The sequence below is a fragment of the Chenopodium quinoa genome, unplaced genomic scaffold (genome assembly GCF_001683475.1).
Source record: "Chenopodium quinoa cultivar QQ74 unplaced genomic scaffold, ASM168347v1, whole genome shotgun sequence".
NCBI classification, from domain to species: domain Eukaryota; kingdom Viridiplantae; phylum Streptophyta; class Magnoliopsida; order Caryophyllales; family Amaranthaceae; genus Chenopodium; species Chenopodium quinoa.
Window position 1 is genome coordinate 1,457,406 of NW_018745323.1, and position 13,121 is coordinate 1,470,526.

Below are 13,121 nucleotides of genomic sequence, written 5' to 3' on the forward strand. Positions count from 1 at the left end.
ACTATTTGGCCATCCTTTGAGAAATATAGTACTCCCTAAAGGCTAAAAACTGGTTTCAAAAAAAGACTAAAAGAAGCCCTTTTTCCCAAAATTACAAGGTAGCCGCGAAATGTTCAATTCCAACATTGAACAACCCTATAAAACGACGACGTTTATCCTTCCGTTGACAAACCTTCCCTCAATTTTAATTTCCCTTTCTTCTTCAGTCTTCACTGCCGCCCATCTCTCTGAAATTCGAAGGTTCATCAATGTTGGAAAGAGAGGTTGAAGAAGACTCACAAATGGCAGCAGAGAAATCAAGGGCTGTTTTTGTTGATACCAATCTTAATACTCATCTCATCGTCCCCATTTATTCCCATTCTTCTGTCACCTCTCTCAAACGTAAACTTCTCACCTTTTTTTTTTTCAAAATTATTCTAATTTCTGATTTTATTATTGTCTTTGATCATCCATTTTGATGCTTATATTGCAATTTTTACGCTTTTTATGAACTGGGTTTTTATTATATTTGTATGATTCTCCTATTTTGGCAAATTCTGCATTTTGGGGTTTTACCTGGGTTTATCGAATAGTTGTCCGAATCGATAAATAATAGGTCTAGTATACAACGGGTGTATTATCATACGAGTGTACAATAAACTTTGAATGCACCGGGTCTAATACTTTATTGTAATAGTCATGCCGAATGCAAATGATTCTAGTGTTAGTAACAAATAGAAGAATTTTAATCCATATTTCTGGAAAATGTGAGGAGGGAGTATAGAACAATTGGTGTTACTATTATTAATTCTTGTATGTATATCATTAAATGCATACTACTACAAAGTTTGCATTTGCATTTGTCAAAATAGTGGGCTAATATGGCTTACCACTCTCATTGATTCTTCTTTGTGTTTGCAGGGCAACTTCGTCGTGAACATTTCGAGTGCTTTCCGGAGTTAGGGAGGATTGAAATCAATGCTCTTTCGGTATATTTTCACTGTTTTTTTACCTGTGCTTTAGAGAATTGTTTTGTGCTGATTTTGGATTATGATTCTTCTTGTTTTATAGACCTGTCTTTTCATGTAATATGCTGAGTCGCTGACCCTCGAATGTGGGTTATGAAGCTTCAACACCTAAATTATCCCATAATCATCCAAACTGTCTATTATAATCAAGTGAATGGAGAGATGGAGTTTGTGTCCGTGCGTATGGTTACACATATAGTATCACATATGCATATCTTTTACGAGTATATATATATTTTATCAGTCACTGTATTAATTTTGGCTGTACGGGTTGGTGTTTGATTGCTTGTTGTAGGTGAAATTGAATGATAGCCACTACCATCTTCCAGACTATATGCTTCTCAAAACTGCTTTTCATGGGGTAGCAGATGCATGGTTTGTATTTGCTGACGTTTGGACACCGGGTAGCTGTTTAAAACCCCAGAAGGATATTGAATGCAAGCCCTTAGAAGCACGTCTGTGGCATCAAAATGAATTACAACTTGTGAAATCATCTCCTCAGCCTCATGTGACTCTAGACATGAGTAGTAGTAAGAAAAAGAAAAAGAAAAAGAAGAGAAAGGAAAGAAATAATGAAGGGAATGTGGAGAATAATAATGGTGGTGTGAAAGAGCAAGAAAAAACAAGAGGCTCAGATCAATTGGATGTCCCAAAAGCTGTGAGTAAAAATCATTTAGCAAAATATATATAGGTGTATGCCATGTATCTATGCTGTGCTCATTTTTTTTCCTTCATTCTTTCCATTTTTTTGTTCTGGCAGGACAAAGTTAGTGCCACTAAGCAGCTACATAAACCAAGTGAGGGTCTTCACTATACTTCTGTCGTACACCCATCTGTAATGCATTTGAAAGATGGTGGTGATAACACTGTCAAATATTTGCAAAAGGGAGCTGGGATGGTGCATCAATTGGAAGGTGAATTCTGTACCCTCTGAAACATTCTTTCGTATTGAAAATAACCCTGTCATTCAGCTAATTTATTGATTTGTTCAATGCTTGCTCATGTCCATTCTTTGCCAAGTCCCAAGTGTATATGAGTTGGCTGAAAATCTACTTCCATGTAAGATGCTTAAAATATTTAATATATAATATAAGACAGGAATTTTTTTACTTCTATACTGTATGGTTGCTTGTGTACTTCTTGCGTCCTCCTTAAAGGAAGGGGGAGATACATATGATTTAAGTTGGAACAGATTCCTGAAAGGAGAATATTTACCTGATTGAGAGGAAAATGAACAAAAAAAGGTCATTACTTAGATTTTGTTATTGTAAAGTAAATCTGGAAAGAAAAAAGGTTTTCTGTCAAATAGAAATGAGCCTTACAGGAAATTCTTAAGCAGGTACTAGCACAAGTTTAGCTGAAGTTCTCAACAAAGAAAGTGGAATTGACACCTCATTGCCTAAACCCCGATTCAAGAAAACCAAGAAAACAAAGAGTAACATTCGTGTCAATAATAGCCCTGCTGCAACTTCTAATCAAGAGCCTGATATTCTAGAAAAGGGTGACGCACCTTCTGACAATAAGCATACCATCTACAAAGAAGGTATTAAAATTGCTGAAGAGGTACCACCGTCACAGCTGAATAATGTTTCAGAGCTGTTGTTTCAACATGATCCATTGAAAATAGAAAAGGAAACTGTAGAAGATGTTGCTCCTTTGAAGTCAGACAATGCCGCTAAGAAAAGGAAACGAGACAGAAGCGGACAAGAAAGAACTGCTGAAAAGGTAACACCATTGCATCTAAACAATGTTCCAGAGCTGTTGCTGCCTCAAAAGGAGTCAATGAATTTAGTTGATAGAGAAAAGGAAATTGAGGAAGATATTGCTCCTGAGAATCCTGCGAAGAGAAGGAAAAGAAATATATCCAAGAACTCTGGTACAGAAAATCAGGAACTGTTAAGCAAAAGGCAAATTGCTGATCAAAAAGAAGATGACATGAGGACTTGTTTACCAGATGACACTAGCAGACCTGAAATGTGTGTGGAAACTATAAGTAAAACTCCCAAGAAGAGGTCTCAAAATGAGGAAGCTGTTCCAGAAAAGGACTCTCAAGAGGAGATTCAGAAATTAGAAGCCCCTGTGACTGTTACTCAGAGTGACAAACCCAAGAAGCAGAGACAAAAAAAGCAACCTGCTCCTACATTGGATCCTTCCAGCTTATCTGTGGATCACCATTTAGATGAAATAACTATGGAAATGGAGGCACCAAAAAAAGTAAGTGAAATCTAGTTGCCAAGATGTTTATTTCCTCTAAATAGATTATTATTGTCAAGCAGCTAGAAGTCACAGAATCTTTTTTATTTTTTGGATGTGAAACAGGCTGATGCTATCTTGACAACATGCAATGCTATTACCAATGATGATCTGTTGAAGTCAGTCAACAATGCTAAGAAAAGTAAAACAAATGAAAGTGAACAAGAACACAGAACTGCTGCAAAGGTATCACAGTCGCATCTAAATATTGCTCCAGACTTTTCTCAAAATGAGTCGGTCAACTTTGCTGAAAGAGAAAAGGAAATGAAGGAAGTTGTATCTCCGTCAAAGTCAGAGCACTCTAGGAAAAAAAAGAAAGAAAGGAGAGATTCCCAACTGAAAAAGAAAGAAATTAGTGTGTTGACAGAATCTAGCAAAATGCAGAATGATATTGACAAACCCGAAGAGAGTAAAGAAACTATGAGTAAATCGCTGAAGAAGAGGTCTCTGAATGAGGAAACTATATCTAGCAGGGTCCCTCCTGGTTCTTTATTGAAAGAGAAACCAGATGAAGAAACTAGGGAAAGGGCTACCCCCTACACTGTGATTGAAAGTGACAAACCCCTTACGAGAAGCCATAGGAAAAAGCTATCTGTTTCTGGGAAGGACCTTTCCAGCTTGGCTGGGAAGCAGCAGTCAGCTGAAAAAAAGATGGAAATGGATGCACCAAAAAGTGTATGTGAAATGGAGTTGTTAAGAAGTTACTGCCCTTAATAGATTTATACTGTCAAGCATCTAAAAGCCATTGCATGGTGACTAAATTATTTCAACTTCTTTTTATTGACAGGTGGAAGAGGCTGATGATGCAAAAATCCAGAAGAAAGTGATACAGGCTGAAGTGCATCATGATGATTCGAGGGAGGTTCCTTCCCTAACAGTTTCCTCTGTATTATCAGAATCAAAGCATTTGGAAAAGTCATGGACAAGAAAACAGAAGGCAAAAAAACATGATCAACCTTCAGCTGTAGATACTTCATTTAATGGTCAAAACTTAGCTGAATCGAAGAAGAATCAAGTACTTGCAAAAACTTCTGAGATTCAGAAATTAAGCACTGTGCAAGGCCAAGACAAACCTATACCTCCGCGGACAGACCTCCCAGTTGCTGCACCTACCAAAACTAACAAAAAAGGTGATGTTTCCCTTGCAAGTGTGGATGATGGAAGCAGAATCTCTGGCAAAATAATAATGAGAGAAACAGATGCCCCTAGAAGAGTAAGTCATGTCAAGTTACCAAAATGCAAATTTTCAAACTAATTCTTTGGGTGAAGCAGCTGTAAGTGATTCTATGACGGCTGATTTTTTTTGTTTTGTTTTGTTTGGGAGGGGGGTTTAGGTTGATCAGGCTGATGATCTTTTTACAGATGCTGAGAGTAATGGTGCTCAAGAGCACAAAGAAGTGATAGAAGATGATGAGCATGGTGAATTCAGTCAGGCTCCTCGCCTAGAAGATTCCACTGTCTTGGCAGATGCAGCGCAGCTTGAAAAGCCACAGGCTAGTAAGCAGAAGGTCAAGAAACTTGATCAACCATCTTCTATTGATACTTCATCTAATGGACGTGATTTGCTTGGCTTAAAAAAGAATAAGGGAAGTTCAAACACTTCTGAGCTTCTGAAGCCCATCACTGATAAAAAACATGACAAATTCAGTCTCAATGTCAAAAATTCAGAAATTTTGAAAGAAGTAAATTCAATTGTTGCTGATCCTACCAGCATCTCAAGGAATATTGGTGTTTCTCGTGCAAGTTTAGACGATGGAAGCAAGTCTTCTGAAGTATTAAACATGAGCTTTGGAAATACAGTAAAGAAGATTCGTGAGAGAGGAAGGGCTAAGGAGCCACCAAAAAGGCTGGAAGATAATTCTGTTGGCATTAGAAAGTCTTCACTTTTGAGCACAAAACAAACAAAGAAAGGGTTAGCTTCTTCAAAAGCAATATTTGATGATGGTACTAGTTCATCTTCTGATGATGAAGATAGAACTAGTTCTAGCGTCACAATACCACCAGACAATTTATCTTCATCTGATTATTCGGAAGGGGAAAGCGAAGGAGTGGTGATATCGCAACCTGGTAATGTGTTGAATCTTGCTGTGAATATTTTTTTGTGCATTATTCAGCTTTCAGTCATTGATTGCCAATGCAATGGAGAACTTGATTTAACTTGTTGTCTCCATAATGCTCCTACATCTTGATTTACCGAGTCTGCACTTATATTGTGAGAGGGTGCTGCAGTTCACAATTTTTCAAATGTGCTGCTTTTGGTCTCAAGTTAATTTTTCTTGTTGTTCAATCTCTACAATTTAGCGCACTATTTTTATTGTACAATTTTTCAAGTTGATTTCATTGTGAATTTTTTATGTTATGCTATTTGCATCTTATTTTCTAACATTTTTTTGTTTGCATCTTTTGCCAGATTCTTCCAATGGTAATGAAAGAAGCAAAGCAAAGTAAGTGTAACAATTTGAGCTCTTTTTTATTTTATTTTTTTTTCTTTTTGGTTAATATTTTCCATTCATCAATTCATCACTCTGATCACGGTTGCACAATTAAGACAATGTTGCTGATGTGTCCAGGCACATCCTCTAGTAATAGTTCATATTATGGGACCTCAAGATGACTTCAGGAGTATCTAATTGTTCTCTGTTTGTGTAGCTCATCTGGCTCGAAGCTGGAATCGATCCTACGAAGCTCAAGCAGATACAAGAAGGCCAAGTTGGTGGCTTCCCAATCACAAAACGATAGTGAGCTTCCTGAGTTTGTTCCAGATAGTCTTGCAGATGTGTAAGTCTCGTATTATTTTTTGCCTGGTGAGTTGTTTTAGTCCGGGTTTTTTTTATAAATCGTATATGAAGGGAATTGTTATGTTCCTCTTCCAATTTTGTCACAAATTATATGTACTCATGTGTTGGCTTTTGCTCAAGAAAAGAAAAAAAATCATCTTGGTTTTTTTTTAAATTCCAATTATTACGTTGGCTCACACAAACTAATGGAGGCATTTTCACAAGTAGATGGATAGGGACAAGTTGTTCAACCAAATTTATCAAAATTATACAACATGAGCAACCTTCAAGGACAACATAGGGGAGAAAATGGGAAATGGAAATCAAAATAATTGCCTCAAGACCCATATAATACCAAATTACTGTTGATTCGAACGTAACCAATCAACAATAATCAGCATAATGACAGGAAAGATCTTCTTGCCTAAGCTACTTGCAAATTGATGCAATACGAAGATGATATCTTTATGTTTGACGATCACAGTGCTCCTTTTCTGAATCTGAACAAGGACTGCTTGAAAGCCACCTGCAGCACGCCCCGTCATTTCTTGCAAGTTGCTGTATATAGAGCCCCAGTCCACCCTACTGCCAGCGACTTTACTGGTTTTGGAAGACACTGGAAAACATGTGTCCATTTTCGAGACATTTGAGGTTTATACTTGCGCAAGTCTTTGGAGTTTACTACTTAAACCCTAAGAAACCTTGAACTATCAATTTAAATTTTGAAAGGCTCGTCATATATGATTGTTATAGCAACTCCAATGGTTGACTTGTTTATCTTTTAGCTTGTAAATATAAAAAATCTTAAGCTAAAAGCTCAACTATCATTGCACATCTTGTTCATTAGTGACAATTAGCATAACCATTAGATCAATAAGTAGCTAGAATTGTTAGAACTTGAGAAAATGATGTGGCATGATGACAAGCTATTAAATGAATTAGCCAGCCATTGGAGTTCATATCGTTGAACCTCAAGATGACTTCGAGAGTATCTAATTGTTCTCTGTTATTTATCTTGTGGAGCTCATCTGGCTCAAAGTTAGAATCCATTCTACGAGGCTCAAGCAGATACAAGATAGTCTTGCAGCAGAAGTGTAAGTCTCGCCAATGGCTTGTTTCTTTTTTTTGGCCTAGTGAGCTGTTTTGGTCCCGGATTTTTTTGACCATATCTGAAGGGCAGCGTTTTGTTCCTCTCCCAATTTTGTCACAAATTACCTGTACTCTTGTGTTGGGTTTTGCTCTAATGTACGATATGCATCTCGCTCTCACAAATGGAAAAAAAACATCGTGGGGTTTGTACCATACAAACAATTACGTTGGCACACTCAAAATAATGGAGACAGGGACAAGTCGTTCGACCCAGTTATACATGAACAACATAACTTGAAGAACAAAATTAGGGAGGTTAATGAATTATCATGATCATACTAGTTGCCAAACACTCGCACATTATACCGAATAAACGATACATAGTAATTCTCGTGAACAATCTCGTTCTGTTATGACAAGAGCGTAACCAATCTACTACAGTCAGCTTTAAGACAACGGAAAAGACGACCTTCTTTGCCAAGATGCTTGTAAATGATGCGTGCTATTTAAAGAGGATGTCTTTAGCTTCGATGATCATAATTTTCGAATGTACTCCAAATATATAACTAGAGCTGACAATCTCTGACACGACATGGCAACACGACAGAAACAGGCATGACATGAACATGAAGTTAATGAGAGAAAACACGAAGTCGACATGAATTTTTGCCAGCTCTATATGACTCCCAAACCTACCATACTGCCACCAAACCTATATACTTCCCGTGTTTTCTTTTAAATGCAACGCACATTTTTGTCACTCTTTTTTAGAAGATGATTAAACGAGATAAACGAGCTACTTTATCAAAATAATTTCAACACCAAGATTTTAGTAGGGTTAGTAACTATTTGCATAAATTTTTTTGATTAATTTATCCGTTTACATTACTAAATCTCTTCCTCAAAATACATGTCAAGAAAGTGTGTTGCATTTAAAAGAAAAAAGAGAGGTATATATAGTTTTGGAGACCTTGAAGTTCCCATTAAGAAAGACTAATCATTTCTATCTTCTCCTTATCCATCCATAATTTGCGAAGAAAAACTAAATGTTCATTTCTAGGTACACCGTACACATAGGTGTATAACGAAGAAAAACTCGACCTTTTGGTCATTTCTTGATGCCTAGCCTAGGTAGTTCCAATATGCCACATTATGTTCGAAAGTTGTACCACTAAAATGTCGTGGAGAAAAAAAAATGTTCATCTCCTAAATTGTTGATAGCTTGAAAAAGTTAAAGATCAGAGAGGTATCATGCCCACAATTATAGCAAACAGTTCTTGAACTTAGTATGAACAACGTTAGTCAGAAGTTTTTAATTGCGAAATTAACGGATCACTTTCCAACAATTTGCAACAGGAAAGCATTTATGGGCCATGTTACGCAAATATATTTATAAATGCGGAATGCGGAGTAGTATATATATGGCTGTTTGCTGATTATATTTAGTGGATATAATATAATACTACTATTCCCTCCGTCTTTTTATAATTTTTATAACTACATTATAGAAAAATTTCAAATGCAAAGATTTTAAAAATAACGAAGAAAGTATTGAATACAAGTAGATAGATAACCGTTGCTAAATGACAGTTTCAAAACATAAAATGCTTGCACCTTTATTTCCTTATCTTTTTAGGCAAATACATTTGAGTTATTATCTTTAAGGCATAAAAAAAATTCAAATTTATAACTAATATGTAACGAAAGTAATATCTTTACTTTAGTTACGTATTAGCAAGAATTATGAAATTTTGATATTTGGAAAATAGATGTTGACATGAATCTAACAAGATTCTACATAACTAAGCATTTATCTAACATTAAGCTACAAAACGAAGACAAAGTAAATTAGGTAGGTGAATAGTGTACAAAGTCAAAACATATCAATTAAAAAAATCGAGGTAGTACGGGTTTGTTTACATTTACTGAACTGAACTAAACTAAACTGATTGAAGCTGAAATGAATATTTTTATGAGAGGGAAAATAGGAGCTGAACTGAATTGAACTGATTGAAGCTGAATTGAACTGAATTGAAATTAAGTAAATATGAACAAGCTCATAATATATGATCGTATATTGAACAAAACATGCGGTGAAAGTATAGTCCAATGGAGGAGCTAGAGTCAGAATCCTTTAACCAAAAATAATAACGATTGGCCCTTGAAATAGCAAATTGTTGCTTTCTAGTTTTTACGGATTAGTAATATTGTATGGAGTACACAGTACAAGTGCACATTTTTAGAGGAAACACTCGACAAAAATATGTACTCCGTAAGTATGTAAATTGACCAATTGTCGTGCAAAAGTGTATAACGGCATGCAATTAACACTAATTGAATATAACCCTACCATAATCAATTACGGAGTATCATTTCTAATTCTCTTTTTTTTAATCTATATGTCAAAGCTTCACACTAGTCATTAATGAAGGAATAAAAGTATGATTAAAATATAGTTAGGTGATTAGAGTAATTAAAAAGCAAGAACATTATGATTTAATGGTTATCATTACTTTTGCTCATTTTTTAATTATATTATGAATGTGCCAAAGCTTTTAGCTAGCGTAAAAAACAAACAAATTTAAGTATTTTGAAAAAGAATATAAATATTAATATTTTAATAATGCACCAAAAAATTCTACTTTTAGTATTGGATTACTCTCTTTACCAGTTTACCCTAGCTTTAGCTTAGCCACAAACAAGAGACAAACAAATCAAATCAATGGCATAAATGGAAATAAATAATATAGACGGAATTTAATTTCTGATACGAGTGTATTTTTACTGAATAACGACTTTTACCTTTGTCATGGACATCTCTTCATGCCAAAAAATAACTTAACAAGTAACGACATGAATTGGGATTCTCTCCAATAACTAACTGACCAAACGGTCTCGGTTAAAAACTTGGCGTAATCTCAATCAATCAATTTTTTTTTTTTTTTTCTAAAAATAACCTCGGTATCTAACCCAAACCCATCAACCTTTTTGACCCAAACCAAATCCGACCTTTTAAACAACTTAACCAATGCATCCACCCCAAGCAAATCATTAGCCGAATACTTATCCGACCGCGTCGTAATCGCGACGTGCAAAACACAAACCCCGCCGGGCTTCAACGTCCGCTCAATCTCCCGGACAAATTTCTGCGGGTAAAGCGCGTGATCAAACACATTCGAAAACTCGAAATCAAAGCTTTCATCTTTAAATGGCTGTTTATGAAAATCCCCGTGAATGACCAAAGGCGGACACGGCACGAGGTCAATACCAATGGAATCCGACACTCCAACACGTCGTAACGCCTCGACTTCTTGGCCGACTCGCGCGCCAATACAAAGCGCCTTGGATGAGTTTGAAAGTAGTGAAGAATTCTTTAATTGAGAGAAGAAACTCGAGAAAACTCGGATCTTACGGTCCCAATCTCGGGTGGTCCAAAGATGGCGGAGTTTGGGGTTGAGGGTTTTGTTGAGCTGTTTTTTGATGTAAGTGTCGTAGGTGGTGTATCCGGGTCGGATGCGAATACCTGGATTTGGTGTAGTTGTAATTGTTGCGGTGTTGGTGGTTTTGAGAGAGAATAGGAGGAGAAGAGGGAGGGAAAGGAACAGAGAAAAGGTAAAGAAACGGAGGAAAATTGGGGTTATTTGGTTGTATAGTTTCATATTTTTTGCATGGTGTTTTTGATTTTATTTTTTGTGAATTTAGTTTGTTCTATTTTCTCTCCTTTTTTTTTTAATTAATTTTCTCTCTCTTGGGGTGGTGGAGAGTGGAGAGAAAGAAGGGTTGAGGATGGAAATTTAAAGTGGAGGAGAAAGGGAAGTCAACTAATGGGAGGGGAGTTTGGTTTTATAAGCCAGGGTTGCCACTTGTTTGCTTTCTTCATGCATTATTTCACGTGGCGTGGTTATCAATCTTCCCTCTCTTTTTTGAAATCATATACAAATCTGACTAATTAATTATCGTTGTAATACAACAGGTGTACTACATCAATACATACATAAATTACTAATTGTACAGAGTATTATGTATCATGTATCAATGCTCAAAAGTAGAAAGTACATGTTATTTACTTATATTTACGGAATATACGTTAAATTAGACGATTAAAAAAAAAAGGTGAGCTAGTGTACTGTTCAATTTATCTTTTCTTATCAACTCTAAATTTGTTATACTTATGTTATCTTGGTTAGAGCTTATTAGGGTTCACCTAATTATATTACCATTTCTTATTTAAATTTATTTTATTGGACCTTATTATAGCTACCGAGTAGCTATTAACTATGTCTAGGTCATACTAACTTGTCATTCATATCTTAGTTGAAGTATAAACTTATCAATCCTATCTTCATTATCGACGCATCTTTTAATTAATTATCAGAAGTTCCGTAAAATTATATTCTATTTGATCTTATCTTAAATTCTTATTTGTACCTACGTGTATTAATCTTGAAATAAGTAAAAAAATAAAACTCAAAAGTACAGAGCTTGTAGACATAAAAAATCGCAAATTGATAGTGTAAACGCCAAATGTTCGGTGCAATTATAAAGAACTTACACAAATAATTAACCTAATGTTTTTCTGCATGCAAGAGGACTTAAATTAGTTAGGCACTTGTTGTGCCTTGTGGGCGTCGACCGCCGACAATCTCAACACAGTTGACAATACAATAAAATTGAATTATATATGAAAAATTAAATTATAAATAGCCTAATACTCCCTAATTAATAGTTGTAGTTCACTAGTTCAGCGAGTTTATAGGTAAAAATTATAATAAAATAAAGTTTACAAGATCTAGCATTGATTATTTAATCTATACTTAGTATTTAAAAAAGCAAACTAAAAAAGACATATGTCATCATTTTATTACACTCCCCTAACTTCTTCTTCAACCCAGCGTGCCACATGTCATTTTACCTTAATTATACAATTTTTCTAAACTCTTTCATTAAACACTTCATCTTCATCTCCCCTCTTTAATTCAACCTTTTTATTTTTTCTCTTTGATTTTAGTCCCTCCATCTTCTTTCTATTAAGTATCATTTCAAATTAAAGTCCCAAAATTTTTATTTCTTTAATTATGTTTTCAGTTACATATTACGCTCATAATTATTTATTGGTATTTCCTCACTCATCTCTCAATGTAGTTTTTTATGAACAAGCCGTGCATTGCACGGGACAGAAGGCTAGTTAGAATTAAATACCATAACCTTGTTTTGAAGTAAGTAATTTTATTGTTATTATAAAAATTTGATTCTTAGATCTTCCACAAATCTAAAACGAAGTTTCCAAACAAGATTTGAATGATCGATATTTGTTGAATGCAAATAAAGTACAATCGCTTGCTGAATGAGGGATTAATAGGTGAGGGATTGGACAATCGTACAAGCAAGTGTCTTATAATTATACTACTATTTTAAGATATGATGATCAATTTTGATTTTAGAATTTTTTTAATTGTAGTATAATCTCTAATTGATTGGCAACATGAATATGTTAGTTTATACTCTCTAATTCATAGGGAAGATAAAATATTATAGTACATCTGTTACATATTATGTGCAACAAAAACATCGACAAGGACTCCCAGACAAAATTTATATGTGAGTGGTAAATGAAGAGAGAAATATAAAAAAGCATGTGATGAGGAGAGAGATAGAGAGAAATGACAATTAATAAAAGGAAATAAAATTTTGTTGCAAATAAAGCGTAGCATCTATTTTTAGTAAATGTTGCACATAATATGAAACGGAGGTTGTATGAGTATTGAATTTTGATACTTGCATTGCTTGTACGATTATAGAAAACTTAGATTACAATTCAATGGACTAGATTAGCATTTTCTTGTATCGCTGCATTAGTTTTTATTGTAATTGTCAAATACAATCTTCATATATACATAATAGCTCATTTTATATAACAATATAGTTGCTATGCAATGTTTGTTTTTTAAAAGTAAAGAGAAAGACCTTGACCATACTTCACCCTCACCTTTTTTTT

The 13,121-nt window shown here is 34.9% G+C and overlaps 2 protein-coding genes across 2 annotated transcripts; one reads left to right on the forward strand and one right to left on the reverse strand.

Moving 5' to 3' along the window:
• Positions 1-27: 27 nt before the first annotated feature.
• LOC110712566 lies at positions 28-6,205 on the forward strand. The gene is made up of 10 exons (XM_021891033.1): positions 28-381; positions 901-968; positions 1,303-1,665; positions 1,768-1,921; positions 2,347-3,221; positions 3,327-3,935; positions 4,048-4,473; positions 4,595-5,327; positions 5,671-5,704; positions 5,910-6,205. Exons 1-10 carry the CDS (start codon positions 249-251, stop codon positions 6,040-6,042), a joined length of 3,528 nt encoding a protein of 1,175 aa, XP_021746725.1. The 5' UTR covers positions 28-248; the 3' UTR covers positions 6,043-6,205.
• Positions 6,206-9,849: 3,644 nt separating this feature from the next.
• Positions 9,850-11,135, reverse strand: LOC110712530. Its single transcript, XM_021890997.1, has one exon. It carries the CDS (start codon positions 10,783-10,785, stop codon positions 10,045-10,047), a length of 741 nt encoding a protein of 246 aa, XP_021746689.1. The 5' UTR covers positions 10,786-11,135; the 3' UTR covers positions 9,850-10,044.
• Positions 11,136-13,121: the final 1,986 nt, after the last annotated feature.

Coding starts and splice junctions, on each gene's coding strand:
- LOC110712566 (XM_021891033.1), top strand. CDS start 249: ATGTTGGAAAGAGAGGTTGAAGAAGACTCACAAATGGCAGCAGAGAAA. Junction 382..900: donor TTCTGTCACCTCTCTCAAAC/GTAAACTTCTCA, acceptor TTGTGTTTGCAG/GGCAACTTCGTCGTGAACAT. Junction 969..1,302: donor TTGAAATCAATGCTCTTTCG/GTATATTTTCAC, acceptor TGCTTGTTGTAG/GTGAAATTGAATGATAGCCA.
- LOC110712530 (XM_021890997.1), bottom strand. CDS start 10,785: ATGAAACTATACAACCAAATAACCCCAATTTTCCTCCGTTTCTTTACC.